The sequence below is a fragment of the Rhinolophus sinicus genome, linkage group LG11 (assembly GCF_036562045.2).
Source record: "Rhinolophus sinicus isolate RSC01 linkage group LG11, ASM3656204v1, whole genome shotgun sequence".
Classification (NCBI taxonomy): domain Eukaryota; kingdom Metazoa; phylum Chordata; class Mammalia; order Chiroptera; family Rhinolophidae; genus Rhinolophus; species Rhinolophus sinicus.
In genome coordinates this window covers 80,056,946-80,074,915 of record NC_133760.1, presented here as the reverse complement: position 1 = coordinate 80,074,915, position 17,970 = coordinate 80,056,946, and the positions used below count along the sequence as shown (strand labels likewise).

Here is a 17,970-nt window from a genome sequence, read left to right as displayed (position 1 = left end):
TATCTTGATTTTCCAAAAGTATCTTCATATGTTGGCAGTTTTTAAGGTCATTTAAAATGAAGTGGCAATTATAGCTTCCACATTTGACATTAATAGTAATTTGCATCACAACAGTGGCTCATCAAAGTTTGTGTTTGTGAATTTTTCTTTATATAGGTGATGCAGTAAGCATCATGATTAACTAAGTCATCTTATAAAGCTTAATTTAAAATGTATGTAAAGAATAGTAGGAGCTCTTAAATGTTGAACATAGGCATTAAAAATCAGTCGCTGATAGAACTTGGGCATAAAGTTAATGAGGCAGTTTATGTTTTCTGGTCGTATTGCATGGGATTTTCCATTAGAAACAGACTTCAAGGGCTAGTATGTCATGCATTTATCTATTCTAGTAATGATTTTTCTTTCTCCAAATTGATCTCTTGTAATGTTCTTGGGACAAGCTATAGTCACTTCAGCATCATATTGTATATCAAAATAAGTTAACAGATCAGTGTAGAAGACAGTAAGAATCAAGCAGTAAAAAAAGTGAAGGAAACAATAGTGAATGTACCTGGAAATAAATGACCCAAAGGAAAACAATCCAAGTCTTCCTTTTTGTTTGGTCCACAGAGTTCTTCTTTTGTGGCAAACATATAATACAATCCCCATTCCTGAAAGAGCATAAAAAATAGATTGAATACTTTTTAAAAGCAATATGGTTGGAAGGTAACTGTGCTGTGTAAAGAATCATAGCTAACACCTCTTTCTTCCTGGAAGTCATTAAAAGAGAATTGATTAGCAGGTATTCTTTGGCATAAAGTAGATTTTGCACAAATCTTGACTGGAAATGAATTTGCAAATTAAAATGTCTTCTAATGTGATTACATTGTCTCATAGTATAAATCATTTCAGAAGTGAAAACTCTACTTTTAATAAGAAATGAATACATTTTCTTAGCAGAATTAAGTCGTGACCCAAGTAGAAACTGAAATTCATGTGCAGTACGGGCCACAAAATAGAAAAATATAGGATGCATAGCATCTGCTTAAATGTTTGCTTTATTATGAGTAGTTGTGCACAGGGCTGTAGGCTAAATTGGGTACATTTGTTTTAAAGATCTATTTATTTATAATTTGATAAATCTCATAAATTTTACATTTTTAAAGAACGGGTTTGTTGCAAAACGTTGGTACACCTTCTTCTTATCCTTAAGATCTCATAAACATGAATAAACTGTGTTTACTAAATGGTGGGAATTGTGTCATAGTGGGTTGTGTGCTCGGGTTGGGATAAGTTTGAGCGGGTTTGAATCCTGTTTTTGTCACTTACTCTCTGAGTAACTTTAGGCAAATCTCTAAACTGGGGACACAAAACCTACCTTGCAAGTTCATTGTGAGGATGAAAAGGCACAATGAATTCAGGGTGCCTTGCTGGTGGTGCTCTGGTATCTAAATTATCCAAGAAGTAGCAAATTTTAAACTTACATTTATGGGATCTTATTCAATAGGACAAGACAAACTGATGGACTAAATTAGATACTCTCTTTTCTGTCATACTCCCATGTACTATCCTCAAAAGTCTTAAAACACGGGTTTAAATGTACTGCGTTTCCCTGAAAATAAGACCTAGCCAGACAGTCAACTCTAACGCATCTTTCGGAGCAAAAATTAATATAAGACCCGGTATTTTATTAATTATATTATTATATTTATATTAAGACCGGGTCTTATAGTAAGATTAATATAAGACCTGGTATTATATTAATTATATTATTATATTTATATTAAGACCGGGTCTTATAGTAAGATAAGACCAGGTCTTATATTAACTTTTGCTCCAACAGACACATTAGAGCTGATTGTCTGGCTAGGTCTTATTGTCGGGGAAACACGGTACCTTCTTACTGTGCATTCTTTTTATCCTGCCTATTCTGTGTTCTGTTTTTTCACTTTCTTGTTTTCTTGTGATTTTTAATTTTTTTTTTACCTAAGTCTGAAAGTTATGCAATGTTTTACCTTAGAAATTACAAGTTAATTGGTACTTTAACCCTCCAACAGGAAAATATAACCGATATGCTCTTATTTACATGTTAATTATCTATATATTTTAAATCTCACAAGACTTTATTATTCTACTTACATAGTCAATTCTCATTTAGATTTACCCACTTAATTACGGCTTTTTTTTGGTATTCTTTCCTTTCTACAGTAGATAACCTTCTAATTGGTATCATTTTCCTTCTGCCAAACGAACAAAATTATTTTCTTCCTAAAAGTCTGCTGGTAGCAAATTCTGTTTTGTCTGACAATGTCTTTATTTCATCTTCATTCCTGAAGAGTATTTTTGCTGGATATAGAATTCTATGTTGGTCATTATTTTCTTTTAGCATATTGATTGTATACTTCTATTGTCTTTTGTTTTGTCTTGTTGCTAAGTCAGAGCTGCCAGTATATGTTCGCCTCTTTGGAGATATCCTGTCCTTTTTATTTAAATCTAGCTGCTTTGTATTTTTCTCTTTTCTTATTCTGCAATTTCAGTATATGTCTAGATGTAGATTTTTAAAATATTTATCTTGATCAGGACCCATCATTAAAATGATTCTTTCCACATCATAGCTAATGTTATAAGACATTTCTTGTTGGAAACACCTAATTTGAAAAAAGCTAGTTATAACCATAATTTTCTACAATCCTAACACCCTCTACACTCAAAGAAAAAAACTTTGGACTTATAAAATCAGGGAACATTGAAATCCTTTTTATTTTCCTCCTCTCTTCTGAATAACAAAATGTAAATATAACACTTACACTTATTACCTTCTTAAGCATTTCATTCCTAGCGGTGTGGTTAACAATGAAGGGTAGGAAAAATAAGGAGCATGGTGGTGTAAGAGGACCTCTAGTTCTCTCCCCTTGAAGTTACAAGTTGGCCAACTGTAAGTCAACAAAGGATTCCCTGCTCAACACATAAACATGTCTGAGAGATCTGGGCATTGAGACATCTGAAGATGAGATATGGAGGCGAACAGTGGAGACGGAATGAGGTGAAGGACAGACAGAGGCTACTCACAGCCGGTGCTTCATAGCCCCAGCAGTGGCCACAGCAGTGAAGGGTCGGGGTGCAAATCCACTGGGCAATCAGAGGGGCAGAGGGAACAATCCGCCTGAGTGGCCAGCACACATTGAGGCTGGGCCCAGGGTCAGGGTGAGAGACGCGTTGCAAAGAGTGACAGTGGTCCACAGCCCACCACCCTCTGGACAAAGTATTCTGCAGATGCGGGAACCCACCCACCACATCCCTCTGGGGCCAGCTAAGGCAGCAAAATTGTGAAAAGACTGGAAAAAAAACCTTCCCAGCCTAAGTGGTCTGTACTAATTGCAGCTGAACCCACTGGATAGAAGAACAGAGCCACAGATACACGAACCTGCTTCCCTTGGCCCAATCCTTCCCCACCCATCGCAGCCCAGCCTGTTAGATAGCCAGCTTGATTTAGAGCAGCTCCCCTACAGCTTCTGAGATTAGGAAGGCAGCATGGGGAACACACAGGCCAGAAGACCCATAGCCGGCCACTTCCAATCCATGGGGGTCGTCCCCTGAGACTGGGGTAACAGGGTCATAAAGGGGACACCCACCCCCTCGGGGAATATGTGATGCTTTCAATGGCCAAGGTGACACCAACCCCATAGAGATCCAGGAAGCCCCAGTAGAGCAGGTAAGAGAAAATAAGAACTTCTGCTTCAGCACCACCTACTTGAAAAAAAAGAAAGACCTCTTTACATCAACCTGCTAAACAGTGAGTTGTCAAATACTTAAAAAGAATTCTTCCCATAAATACCCAGGGAGAAAAATAATTCATCAAGTAAAATCAATAACCAAGGTAACTGGGAATTCAGAAACAAAATGAAAAACTCCAGAAAATAAACTTAGACATGGAAGACTGTGATTTAAATGACAGAGAATTCAAGATTGCAGTTCTGAAAACACTCAGTGAGATACAAGAAAACTTAGAAAAGAAATTCAACGAGCTCAGAAATAAAATTAGTGAACAAAAGGAGTACTTTACCAGAGATTTTTTTTTTTAATAGTTTCAAACAAATTCTGGAGCTTAAGAACTCAGTAAATGAGATGAAGACAGAACTAGTGAGCTCAGGAAATAGAGGAGACTAGATGAAGGAAGAATTGGTGATATTGAAGATAAGAATCTAGAAATGACTCAGGTGGAAGAAGAGAGACAATTGAGAGAAAAAAAAAAAAGAGAAAAAAGAAAGAACTCTCCATCAACTGACTTCATAAGAAAGAGCAATATAGGACTAATGGGTATGCCAGAAGAAGACAAGAAGGAACAGAGAGGTTATTCAAACAAATAATTGATGAGAAATTCCCAAACCTATGGAAAGATTATTGAATCCAAGAAACAAACGAAACACCAATCTAAAAAAAGCCCTTTCTATAAGGCACATTATATTAAAACTGTCAAAAATTAAAAACAAAGAAATCTCAAAACAGGCAGGGAAAAGAACATGGTTACCTATAAAGGAAACTCTAGTAGATTACCATCAGATTTTTCAGCAGAAACCCTACAAGCCAGGAGAGCAGAATCAAACGCTCAAATTATTGAGAGAGAAATCATCAGCCAAAAATAATATACCCAGCAGATATCCTTTAGATATAAAGAATAAATAAATGCTTTTCCAGACATATCCCAGTTGAGGGAATTTACCACAAGACCTGCATTACAGGAAATGCTTTAAGGTGCTCTTCCTCCTGAAACAAAGACAAAAGGATACAAAGCTGTAAGATGACTAACAGACAAAAGCAGGAAATTGAAACCCTTGTTCAGAATAGGGTATCGAACACATATATATAACATATAGGTTAAAGGTAAAAGCATTAAAAAAAAACAAAAACCTCTATAATTTGGAAATGAATGCACAGCACAAAAAGGGATAATTTTATGACAACAAAAAACATAAAAGGGGAGGGGAAAGGACTGAATTTGCACAGGTGAATGGAGATAAGATGCAACCAGAAGAAAAACAACTATTGTACATATGAAACTTTCTTTTGCAAAATCTAATGGTAAGGGCCGGCCCGGTGGCTCAGGTGGTTAGAGCTCCATGCTCCTAACTCTGAAGGCTGCAGTTCGATTACCACATGGGCCAGTGGGCTCTCAACCACAAGGTTGCTGGTTCAACTCCTCGAGTCCCGCAAGGGATGGTGGGCTCCACACCCTGCAACTAAGATTGAACAGGGCACCTTGAGCCGAGCTGCTGCTGAACTCCCAGATGGCTCAGTTGGTTGGAGCGCATCCTCTCAACCACAAGGTTGCCGGTTCGACTCCCGCAAAGGATGGTGGGCTGTGCCCCCTGCAACCAGAAAACGGCAACTGGACCTGGAGCTGAGCTGTGCCCTCCACAACTAAGACTGAAAGGACAACAACTTGACTTGGAAAAACGGCCTGGAAGTACACACTGTTCCCCAATAAAGTCCTGTTCCCCTTCCCCAATAAAATCTTTAAAAAAAAAAAAAAAAGCCAACCTAATGGTAACTACACAAAAAGATCTAAAACATAGCAAATATTCAATAGATGATAGCCACTGTCATTTTTATTGTTATTGATGAAATAGTGGTTTTATATGGAAAGGAAGAAAGGAATTGAAAGTTAGGTGGTGGAGAAAGAGAAACATCTCTTCTAATTCAGTAGCAATTAGGTGAGTGGGTATCAGTGCACATGTGTGCATTACAAATTAAAATCCCCCTCCCATTTTCCTTACTATCCACCTAGTTGTGTAGAACAAGAAATCAACATGTATAAGGACTCCAAAGAACCCAGAAATATCTATCATCAAGTCGCATTAAATGGCATCCATATGAAATTCCATACATATACAAACTAAATTATTTGGAGAAAATTCATTGTGCTATTTGCATCTCCAAGCCATAAAAGCGGGCTTTTTTTTCTTTATTAAAAAATATTCTGTGCATTGTATCATTAACATCTAATACTGTGTCCAAAAAAATCTTTGGTGTACTGGGGTGAGGAGGATAGAACAAATGATTCAATGCAAGATTAAAACTGCTTTAAAGTCTTGTGATTTATACTAAAAATTTATGAAAATATTGCTCAAAATACTGGTATATTTTAATATAAAACATTTTTACTTCATATGGAATAAATATTGCTGGTCTAAGAAGATATGTCACGTTCCTCACTTATCCCTGGCACCCTGCTAAATATCTTTGATTTCGGACAGATCAGTATTTTTAGGTCTAGACCAAATAGCAACAACAAAAGTTTACAAAAATTGTCACTGATCCTAATTAAGTTCATACTTATAAAATATTATGAAGTCATCACACAAGATGACTGGTCAAGTCGACTTTTTTAATTAAAATGGTCTTTATCATACCATTAAAAAAACCTAGTGCTTACACTAGTTTTCAATTTCAAATCCGTTTTAATCTAATAACAATATTTCCTAATAACATAAATGTGAGTTACTTTATCAACAAAGCAGCTGCTCCAAAACAATTACTACTTAAATTTAATTGTTTCATACTTTATGTATTGCAACTAGTGAATAGAGAAGATACTAAAAAGAATGAGGTATTTGTACTTTCCCTTGCTTGTCCTGAACCTGCTTGTTTATAGGCCAATTTTTCTGACTTTACACTTTAGTTGTCACTGACATGCATAGCCAAATTCCTTCTTTGTTCATCAATTTTCTTATCATTTCAATTTGCGATAAATGTTCAATCTGTCTATATATTGCTAATGAAAAAAATCAATGAAAGATTCAATATATCAGTCATTATGAAAATGACTCAATCCACAAAAAGCCGTTATTTTGTGATACCAGCTGTTTTCCTTCAAACCTGACTGAGTTTTTTTCTCCTTCATCTTGACATTACTCTTTAACTACAAATGTGAGACTTTTTTACTTTTACTGACTCCGTAAGTCTTTAGTAATTATTAACTTAATGTGGATCTTAAAATTGTAAAAAAAACATGTAGTAATTTACAATCAAGTTACTCCAATTTTTCCATAGGATTCTAAATTCATTCACTCAATCAAAAATATTTTAAAAATACCTAATATGGGCAAGGTCCTCTTGTGGGTAACTGTGTACCAGAAATACCAAGATGTCTATAAGCCTCTACCTGAAAAAGAGATGCCAGTCTAGTAGTCTCCAATAGAAAAGATGTTCACAGACGTAACTCCTTTGAACATTTACTCTCAAATACACCTCATCATATTATTCCTAAAATTAAGCCATTTTCTTCTGACATAAATAATATTCACTATCACATCACCTGTGGAAAGGTAATGTAGAACATTACTTTGAAAGAGACTAAGCTCAAATGTGAAAGAATACATATAAAAAGGCAATACCCAGAACAGCAAATGTATTTAAGCCAAAATTTACAAAATTTACAAACAAAATACAGTCACAAATAGATGCCAATGAAAATTTTACTTAAAAAAAAAAAAAAAATTCTACCCATGAATGCACTAAATATAAATTCATTTTAATTAACAATGTAATTTTTTTAAAGCATAGAACTTACGAAAACAGTGGTCATAAAAATGGTCTTCTGAAAAGTCTTTTCTGTAGACTTCTGTATTTATTAAGAGCAAGACAAACTATGCAGAGACCAAGAATTCCAGGGAAAAAGAGTTGAGCCAGAGCAAACAAAACCAAAATTTTGAATAAAAGAATAGTGTAACTGAAAAGTTATGGGAAGAGAAAGAACTTGGCTCCTTAATTTATCACGTAACAGTGTACATTTTTAAAAAAGATGTTTTTAAGGAGTAGTGCTTTTATGGCTTTAGCAAGGTATCACATAAGGAAACAAGTCAACAGTATGTTGAAAAATATCTCCATGTTATCTATTTCATTTTAGTGGAATGGTAGGGTTTTGCCCTAAAATAACTGCTATCACTCCAAGTAACTCCTTCCTAAACATATACATACTCATATATAAATTGAAAGCCATGATAAATTTAGCCTCATTAACTGTCAGATCTATTTTTTAATCTTTAGGTAAAAGTAACCAATTTATCCTTCCCATAATATTCCCTTTCTACACTATCAGTGACATTACTGTTTTAAAATTGGCAGTTTTAACTTAGGATGCCATCTCCTATGAGTCATTTACCGTTTTTTATTTGTTTGGGTAGGAGAATTCATCAAAGTGGACATTCTGTAACTCTTTGGTTAATAAATTGGCTCAAGTCACATTTTTAGCCCAGACAGTTTTTGGTTGTACTTTCATATAAAATATGTGTGGAAATATTATCTTTGTGGCTGCAAAATTGTCTGCTACTTTGCTACTTTTTGAATATGATTTTTATCACCATCTTAATACTTTATAAAGAATGCAGAATGTTTGGCTTCCTCAGAGTACAGAGATATGCTTTAGTTAAAGCTAATTGGCTCAGAAATTTAAAAGATTTTATTTAATATAACTGTGTTTTGTAGCTATAAGCTCATAATTTTAACATTTAGTTTTTCTGTTATACTATTTCTGAATAGTAATGAAACATTATATTCCATTTGGATGATGTTGATATTCAACATGTAACCAAATACTGGAACTTTTCAAATCAACCTGCTACCAACATGAACTCGAATGCATGGGCATTTTTTATGACTATTTTTAATGTACTAAAATATTCAATAACTGTTACTTGCACATTACATGAAAAATTAATTCTTAACAAACTTTTATTCAAAGCATTAGGAAAATCATATTCAAAACACAGAAATAATCAGACTATAACAATGCTGCATAGATAGTGGTATACAAGTTCCCTGACGCTTAGTGATTTCCTCCTATCTAAAACTTTAATTTTCAAGTCATCAGTAGAAAATGGTAGAGACAGTATTTTGTCTCTTTGAGGCTGAAACAATGGCTTTGATGGTGAGAAGTGACACCATTTTAACAACAAAGACTAGATTATCCCCAATTCAATTATATTCCTTTTTTGTTATTTCCCAGAGATGAAAATTTAGAATGTAAGGATTACTAGATGGAAATAGGAGGTAAATTACCTATTAGGAGATATCCTGGTCAGTGCCTGCTTTAATCAGACAAAACACTCAATTAAGTTTTAAAAATTACAGCCATACCATTATGCTTAACTAAAATTGTCAACATGAATACTGTTTTACATAATACATTACATGTATACAAGAAAAAAATGACCTGTTTCCAATCCTTTGTCTTTCAGTTTAAAAAAATGTTATCACTAACGGGGATTTGAAAAATAATTTTCATGTTAGAACATTAACTTTATAGAGATCAAAATCATTTTGGACAAAATAGCCTAAATCAACGAGAAATTACTAACTTTCAAGGTTACTTTTCAAAAGGGAAGACAATTTATTTGGAAGGAATGTGTAGCTGAAAACACTATTCATTAAGAAAGTATGGTTATCCTGAGAAAGAATTAAAATTGCCAGAACTTTCAGAAGGCTTTAACAATGCATGAAGGAGCAACTTGTAAGCTCTAGCTTCTTAAGTTACTACCTACATAAAAAATGTTTTGATCTAAAGAATGCTTTGGGCTTCTCTACTATACTGGTATGTAACAGGTCACAACCAAGACATCTGAAAGTGATGGACTATGAGCAAATTTTGTATTCATTTCAGGCAGACTTCTTCCTTTTTCCGTTCCTAAGAAAGAGTTTTCCAATGGTCTTGGACTCAAACTTACTGTTCACAAAAATATTCTTCTGTAAGCAAATTCATAGTTTTCTTATAACAGTAAACAAATTGTCTGGTCTACATCCTTTAATCTATGCCTAGAAAATAAGGCATTGGTAATGTTTCATTGGCCACTGCAGAGCAGACAAGTGTTTCCTTTCTGATCAGAGATATATGCAAACATTCCTCAAAGTGCATTGTTCTTTTTACAGTCTGCTATGCATTTACAGAGTCAGAATTTATAACTATCTTCATTCTTTTAGTATAAAATAATACTTATTCCCAACACCTTACATATACCATAACACTTGAGAAAAGACAAAGTGAGAGCAGCTACAGAAGTAGCAAGATATTTTTCACAACTAAAAAAATACAAAAAAGGGCAAGTTAGTATGAACTCTCAATAATATTCCACTTTGGGTTCCAAATTAAGATTTGACAAGTTTGAAGCCTTGTCCTGTGTCCAGCACAGTTGGTAGAAACCAACTCATTTTTAACCTTTTCAAGCACCTAAAACAACTTTTGCAGATCCAAAAAAGGTTCAGACCACACAACCAATTTGCCAAATGCACTAGTGGGCATGTAATACGAGGAAAGTGCAACATCCAGTGCTTGGCCACGTCACTTCCCGTGGGCAAGTGCAGCGTGTAGTCGCTCCACTGCTTTGACACACCATACACTGCTTTCACCGTGCGTCCCTTCTCAGTCCAGCAGACGTTACTACTGGAGTTGCAGTTATACTCTACCCAGTCTTTTGTAAAGTCACCCAGCTGTGGGGGGTCAGCTTCTTCGATATCTGTTGACTTTGTCATCTCTGCTCCTTGCACTGCAATGTACTGGTCATTGATTTTTCTAACTTCTTTCACCCAAGGGGTTGAATTCTCACTATCTAATACAATAATAAGTCGGGAACAGAAGGACCCATTTTTTTCTCTCCACCATTCCAAAAGTGTGTCAAAGCGTAGTATGTCTCCACCTGTGAACAAAAGAAAAGTGAATAGAGTAATAATTTCTGAAGCCTCTCATTAAGAATACTCTTTTGTTGTAAGTGTATTTTCTTTAAATTCTTGGAATTAAGTATGTGACCAAAAACAAAACTATCTATTCAGAAAAATTTTTAAAAACAAACTTCAACTTCAGATAAAAAAACCCACAAAACCAATCATCGTTGTTTCTCACATAAAAAACAAGATATGCTAAAATAAATCAAGAAAATTGTTTCATAAAGTTAAACTTGGTGAAAAAATAAAATTATAAAGAAAAGTTAACATTCTACATCAAAAGCAGCAAATAGGGCTTGTGGGCCAAATCTAGCCTGCTACCTATTTTGGTACAGACTGAGAGCTAAGAATTGACTTTCCATTTTTACATGGTTGAAAAAAAAAATCAAAAGAGCAATATTTTGTGACATGGGAAATTACTGGAAATTTAAATTTCATAATTGTTTCCACAAATAACATTAATTTATGTTCTGTCTGTGGTTGCTTTTCAACTACAGCAGCAAAGCTGAGTAGTTGCAACAGGGATCTTATGACATTCAAAAGCCAAAAATAGCTGGGTCTTTACAGAAAAAGTTTGCCAACCCTATTCTACACCACTGATAAAATAATGTTACCTTGTTCTCATATGTAGGTAGCTACTAAATGACAAAGAAACTTCCACCCTGTACCAAGAATGAGTTTAGAATGAGTTTAACTTATTTTTAAATCAGTTTTATAACTGAACAACAACAAAGGATTAAAAATAGTTTACACAGAAAGGTCTAAAGTAAATAAATTTGACCTAGAAACCTGTCTTGTAGCTAATAGGCTAGTTTTGCATTAAGTTTGAGTTTGAAATATGTTACATTAAAATAGCTTGACTATTTAATTTTTGGTACCCTCTTAAATTTCGTGCCTGAGGCAATTGCCATCCTCACCTCACCCTAGTCCTGGCTGTCTCAATGGTACACTGATACTGTCATTCCAATTCTAGATATTTGTCCTAAGGAAAGAGCAGAAATGAGGGCAAAAAATTACATATAAAGACCTTCTTCCCTCTGTTATCTAAGCCAGTATAAATCTGAAACAACTAGGGGCAGTGGAGATAAGTTATGGTAAAAATCTTAGGAGAGAACTTTATAATAAAATGATATTTATGTTTTCCAAAATTTTTACATTGAGCATATGTTACTCTTATAATTACAAAAAATTTTTAACATGCTACAATTTACTGGCGCAGTATCTAAAACCTAACTTCAGAATATACATTTCTACCAAGAGCATCAACTATCCTCTTTGCTAAACTATCAAAATGACCATACCAGAGTCAGAAAGAATCCTTTAGAATCTGGACTCTTAGTCGTATGACATCTGAAGTCAGGGTGTATCACATTCTTTATAATTTTCTTTTATTCATCAGCCTGCTACATTTTAGATGCTGACAACAAAAAACTTGTTTCATGAATTGGTCTTATACAGGCATATCATCTCAAAGGCACTATTTTAATACATGGTCTCCATATATAATACTACTAATGTGTTCCTTCAAATATACTTCCTGAAGATGCCTTTTCAAAAACGGTCAAATGTTAACTTTTTTATTATTGCCAGTTCTATTATATTTCTCTAAAGATCAGAGGATGACATAAATTACAAGAGCTATTTTACAAATTCCATCTACCAGAAAACATCACTATCTGACTTACTTTATATAACTATTTCAGGAAATATTCTTCAGCATGTTCTATACTAATTCTCTTATACATATGCTCTTTAGATATCAACAAGAGACTTAAACCCTTTTAAACCGACTATGTCTTTCCTCTTGTTTTGTTTTGCATTGTTCTATGAATTGGTTCTTGGCTTTTGGCCCAGATACAAAGTACTTACATTTATCTCAAATAACAGTCACCTGATGCAGTCCAAGTACTTGAGATTGCTTTTGAAAGACTTGGTATGTGATAAAGGGCTTTATAGATTATCTACATTTTTTTAATTTGTTCTCTCTTGTCATTACCATCATTTTCACCCTCAAGAAAAAGGCATAAATATCAGGTTCCGTATTATGGGATAAAGGGCAAATATAGATTCTCTTTTTCACAGTGATATTTAGTTCTGAACCTGCTCTTAACTTGCTAATTCAAGTAAAAACCAACTCAAGTCATGATGTTTCCTGTTTTAGAGGTTTTTGGAAAGATAACTATTAAAAAATTCTCAAAGCTTAGAGTTCTTTGAGACTTGCTTTGGAATGAATTAAAGCATTTTCTTCAGAGCAAGGGTGTTCAATACTATTTCTGAGGTAGAATTAGCCTTTAAGGTCGGTATCTGGGTCAGGCTAGGGCAGAAACGGACTGAAAAGAAGCTCAGCCTCTGGGTCTGGTTCAACCTGATTACCAACAAGTGTTACAGGCTGTGAGAGTATGAATATAACTGCTGAATTATGGGAGAGCTGTGTCAAGCTATGCTCTCTTCATTGTTTTTTTCTAATTTTAACAATAAAGTCTCTGACAAAAAGAGTTACACATACAGGAACAAATCTTGTTGGCTGATAGAGAATTCCATAATGGTCGATTTACTGGTGACATGAAAAAAAACGTAAAGATACCGTTCTAGAATGTAACTGCTAAACATTTACCTAAAATATAACCCTATTTTAAAGTTTTTAAGTCTTCACAAATTATGCATTTATCATGGTGACTACTTTTCCTAGGACAAGACAACGCTAATATAAATATTAGTAAACAGAACATCTAGAATTTATTTCCAAAGCCATATTTTAAAAAATACTCGAAATAAATTTTAAGATTTAAGATAAATGCAAACTTTTTCAAAAATGTGTATATTAATAAATCCCTCATGTAAACAACACAACAAGCTTACTTTTAAAATTACTTTCCTGTAATACCTAAAAATAACTAAAGATTTATGCATGACAACGAAAATTATGCCTTCCCCCCATTTCATCTGGGGAGAGTTTATTATTATAAGCATTTCAGTAAATTTTCAATAATGAATCTCTGCTTTTAGGTATGAAAGTCTATGTCTGTAAAGATTTTTTGACTAAAAGTTTTTCTCTTTTTGTGGTCTGAAGTACACAAAATGCTACATTTACCTGGAATTGAAGTAGCCATAAAAGTTAAAAAGTTGTTTTCTATATTGAGTTATTAAAAAGTTAGGTCAAGTAATTTTATAAATTATATTCAAGTAGTTTAATATTGACAAGTTTCTTCTATATTCTAGTATTTTGAAAATGGGTGCACCATGCTAACAAAAATATGTACTTCACCAGAATATGCCATTTCTCCACCTTCATGTTTTTTGCCTTTGGTGGCAACATGGTACATAAAGAAAAACACACTTTAGCAGTCAGGCAGATCTGAGCTTCCATCATGGCTTCCTTACTTCTTGGTAGTATGACCAATAGATAAGTTACGTAACCACTTTCAGCTTTCATTTCATCCTTTGAAAAATGCAGACGATAGAGGTGATAGTATTTACCTCAAAGGATTTCAAGTGAATATTGAATTTAGTGTGTAGAAAGTACCAAGCACAGTAGCTGTGCTTCAAATGTGCCCAATGTTAGTTTGCCATTACTACCAGATAGCCGCTGATTATTCAGTATTTATTTCCAAAAGCAAAAAATAACAAGAACATTTTTCTTTCTGATAAAACCTGGTTATAAATTTGGCATGAAATTACTGAGACCATGGTGGTTTAAAATAATTTCTACTTTAACTTCGTGTTTGTTGTCTTCCTTCTGGAGTTCTGTATTGGCAGTTCCGCCTCTGTCCTTCTGTAATCCTTTTATTTATAACCTAAATGAATTATTTCTAATCTAAAACAAGAAAATTATCTTTTGAATCATGATTCATTCAATGATTTCATCCATCTATCAGTTATTTAAGGATCCCCTACGAAGTGCCAGGCTGTGTTTTAGATGATAAGCAAATAAATCATAAAACAAAGCCCTTGACTTTACAGGGTGCCTATTGTAGTTGGCAAGACCAACAAACAAATTTACATATACAGTACTATAGAGATCTCATTTCTCTCTGGGCAGGAAGATTTAATGCAACCCCCTCACTTTATAGATGAGAGAACCAAAGCCAGAGGTTAAATAACTTGCCTAAAATAACACTATTGGGGCAAATGAGGCCCAAAGCCAAAGTCTCCTGACCCCGGTGCTTCTCCCATCATATCACACTGCCTGCTGTTTAAAATTTTGGTGAGCTTTCTAACATAAATAAAACTGTACATGTGAAGGACTACTAAAGTTAGCATCCATAATATTTAAAGACTTAAAAGTACTAGTCAAGTAAGTTCATTAGCTTTTGAAAAATGTTACTATATTTAATAATTCTGAAAATACTTTAAAGGAAACTGATTATAAGTCTCAGATCAAATAGATTTTTTCCTTCCAATAAATATATGACATAATTCTCAAAACCTTTGGAGATTACTAAACAGGTATGCTAGAGAAAATAAAAAGAGTCATACATATACTTGGTAAACTGTATAGTGCAAAATTGAGAATTCTGGAAATTTAACATTTCGGTGTGAAGGACAGATTGCCATACTAGGTGTATTTTCACCATTGTGAAATTGCCAGAGGTGACTTTACCTGCAAGAGCCCACTCTCCTGTACCATGGGTGTGCCCACTGTAATATAAAACATATGTATCGTGTCTGGGTCCATCCATAGTCCGAAGTTCAAGGAAAGCTTTCAGTTTGGAATGGAGAGTATCAAAAGATAGTCCACTTGTGGAGTAGTCACAGCCATAGGTCTCAATCATATGATACGCAAAAAATCTTTGAATAGCATTGAGCATGCCAGTAGACCTCAAATTTAACTCCTGTACATGTTCTGGTGGAAGAAGTGTTGGCTGACCATCAGGACTGAAGGAGAAAAAAAGATGATTTTGGTTTTCAAGACGTATTCATGCTATGTCACATTTTAATCCTTTATTTATAATTAATTATCTAAGAATCATAATAGTTGCTAAATGGCAGGATTTTAAAAAAATAATCTTTTCTAAAATTCCTTTAGTGCTAAGAACTAAACTTTCAAAAATCAAAGCCTAGTTTCTAGAAATTATATTTCTTGTAAATAAATCAATCACCAAACTGAGAGCTGGGAGAATAGTACCTCCAAATGTACACTACACTCTTCATTCTTTATTCATCTTTTCACCAAATAATATGTACTGACCAAGACATTTTAAAAGCAAAATTATACTAACTTTACCCCAAAAGTGTATTATAAAAAATTTAGTAAAATATGGAAGCAATATTTTAAATTATACACTTAATTTTATATTGGAAGAACTACCTTTATAAAGTTATGTTCCAGTTTTACTAAGCTAAAGTACATAAATTATAAAAGAAATTACCTGAGTAAATGGCACTTAAAAACAATTATTAAAATCTAGATCCATTCCATATACTACTGAATACTAATTGAAGACTTAGATCTGATCCTGGAAGAAATGTAAAATGGTACTCTAGTAAAGATGACAAATCACGTCCTACAACTAGCAGAATCAAAATACTATCGATATTGAAAGGGGAAAAAAAAATCATCACTCCTATCCAGGAAAGGAATTTTGAAAACTTTACATTTTGCTTCATGTGTTATCTATCAATAGTATTCCAATAACACTTTGTTTTCATTAAAAGAATAAAAATTTTGTTCCATATTTGTAACATTTAATAATCACAAAAAAGTAAAATAAGAAATGTATAAATAAAAATCATAATGGAATAACAATCTAACTGCAGATTACTTTTTCCACATATCTTTCTGTAGAGTTGTCACATCTTACTTTATGGGACCCTTCTAAATCTATTTATCTTACTTCTAATGAGAATCTTCAGCTTTTTATTAAGACTTTAACATGGAGGAAAATATTTAATACAAATAGTCTATTTGGGGGTTTTATGTCAAATATTTGAAATCAGATAAAAACTTTTTCATTTCAAGTCCCCCCCACCCGAAGGAAAGTATGCTGAATACTTGGTCATCAGAATTCATTAACGGCAAATAACTCATTTTTTTCTATTTCAAAGGTACTTAACTATATAAAAGAAAAATTTAAATGTGGCAATATTTACAGATTGAGACAGATCTGCCACATACTGGGAGTCAAGAATTATCTTGGAATAAAACTGCAATCAAATATATATTTGCATTGCCAATCTTCTGAATTCCTGATATTTGTATAACATTTTCCAGTGGGTAGTATTTTTATATTCATATTCTCATTAGCTCTTTCTAACACTTCTCTGAGATGGCAGACTAGGTATTGTCATTTGCATTTTATTTTACTTATTTCTATTTTTCTTAAGGAGGGTGCAGCTCACAGTGGCGCATGCAGGGATCGAACCGGCAACCTTAGTGTTATTAGCACCATGCCCTAACCAACTGAGCTAACTGGCCATGCATGTCATTTGCATTTTAGATAAAGATACTGAGGTTCAGAGAGGCTATGAGTTGCCTAAGGTAACACAGAAGTAGAATGTAGGACTCTCAGGTCCAGTGTACATTCTATTATATACGCGTATCACCACAGTATTTCATGGGATGTTTTCTTAAATAAGATACCCCTTTCTAAAGAAAGGGTAGGCTGTTTCCTTAGAAAATTCATTATTTCCTGATTTCTAGCTAAAATACAAACTAATCACATTTATCAAAAAAATATATATATATATATTTAAATTGAACCCTGAAGATTATATTATTATTCAGAGTGAAGGGCTTTTAAACATTTGGATTAATAATAAAAAAAAAGCAACAGTATTATTTCAAAAATATAGTTTTGAAAAACTGAGCTATCACATTTTATAATCATACAAATATTAAGAAAATGTTGAATCAAGAAGATATTACTAATTACTATATACTAGATTACTGTACCTGCAGAAGTTGGTAGGAATCACAATAGCATATCCAACAGATGTTCCTCCTAAACAGTTACCCAATTCATGGAAGAGCCCATGAGCCATGGATTCCAATGGCAAAACAATCAGAAACATGCTCAAGAAGATTCCATTTGTTGGCTGAAAGAAATTTAAAGCATCCTGTTTACACAGTGTGTGTCACTGCATTTAAGTGTGTACATCAGTGTATATATTTACATACATGCATATTTACTTACATTTTTGGCCCTAATTCCAAAAACAATAAAAACGACAATTAATGACCTAAAAGCAATTATAAGTTGAAGCAAACAAGAATATATGGATGAACAATGATCTCTAAGTTTCTTGGAAGTTGTCGTAAAACAAATACAGTGCATATTT

General features: G+C 33.7%; 1 protein-coding gene across 2 annotated transcripts in view; it reads right to left on the bottom strand.

The window, feature by feature from the left end:
- Positions 1 to 7,198: 7,198 nt before the first annotated feature.
- TMEM168 (transmembrane protein 168) overlaps positions 7,199 to 17,970 on the bottom strand; it is a 50,533-nt gene continuing 39,761 nt past the window's right edge. For both annotated transcript variants that reach the window (XM_019714239.2, XM_019714240.2), the window contains 3 exons: positions 17,585 to 17,727; positions 15,293 to 15,567; positions 7,199 to 10,667 (listed from right to left, as the gene is read on the bottom strand). In XM_019714239.2, coding sequence (XP_019569798.2) covers positions 10,120 to 10,667; positions 15,293 to 15,567; positions 17,585 to 17,727 — 966 coding nt within the window. In that variant the 3' untranslated portion in view covers positions 7,199 to 10,119. The remainder of the gene's footprint in view (positions 10,668 to 15,292; positions 15,568 to 17,584; positions 17,728 to 17,970) is intronic.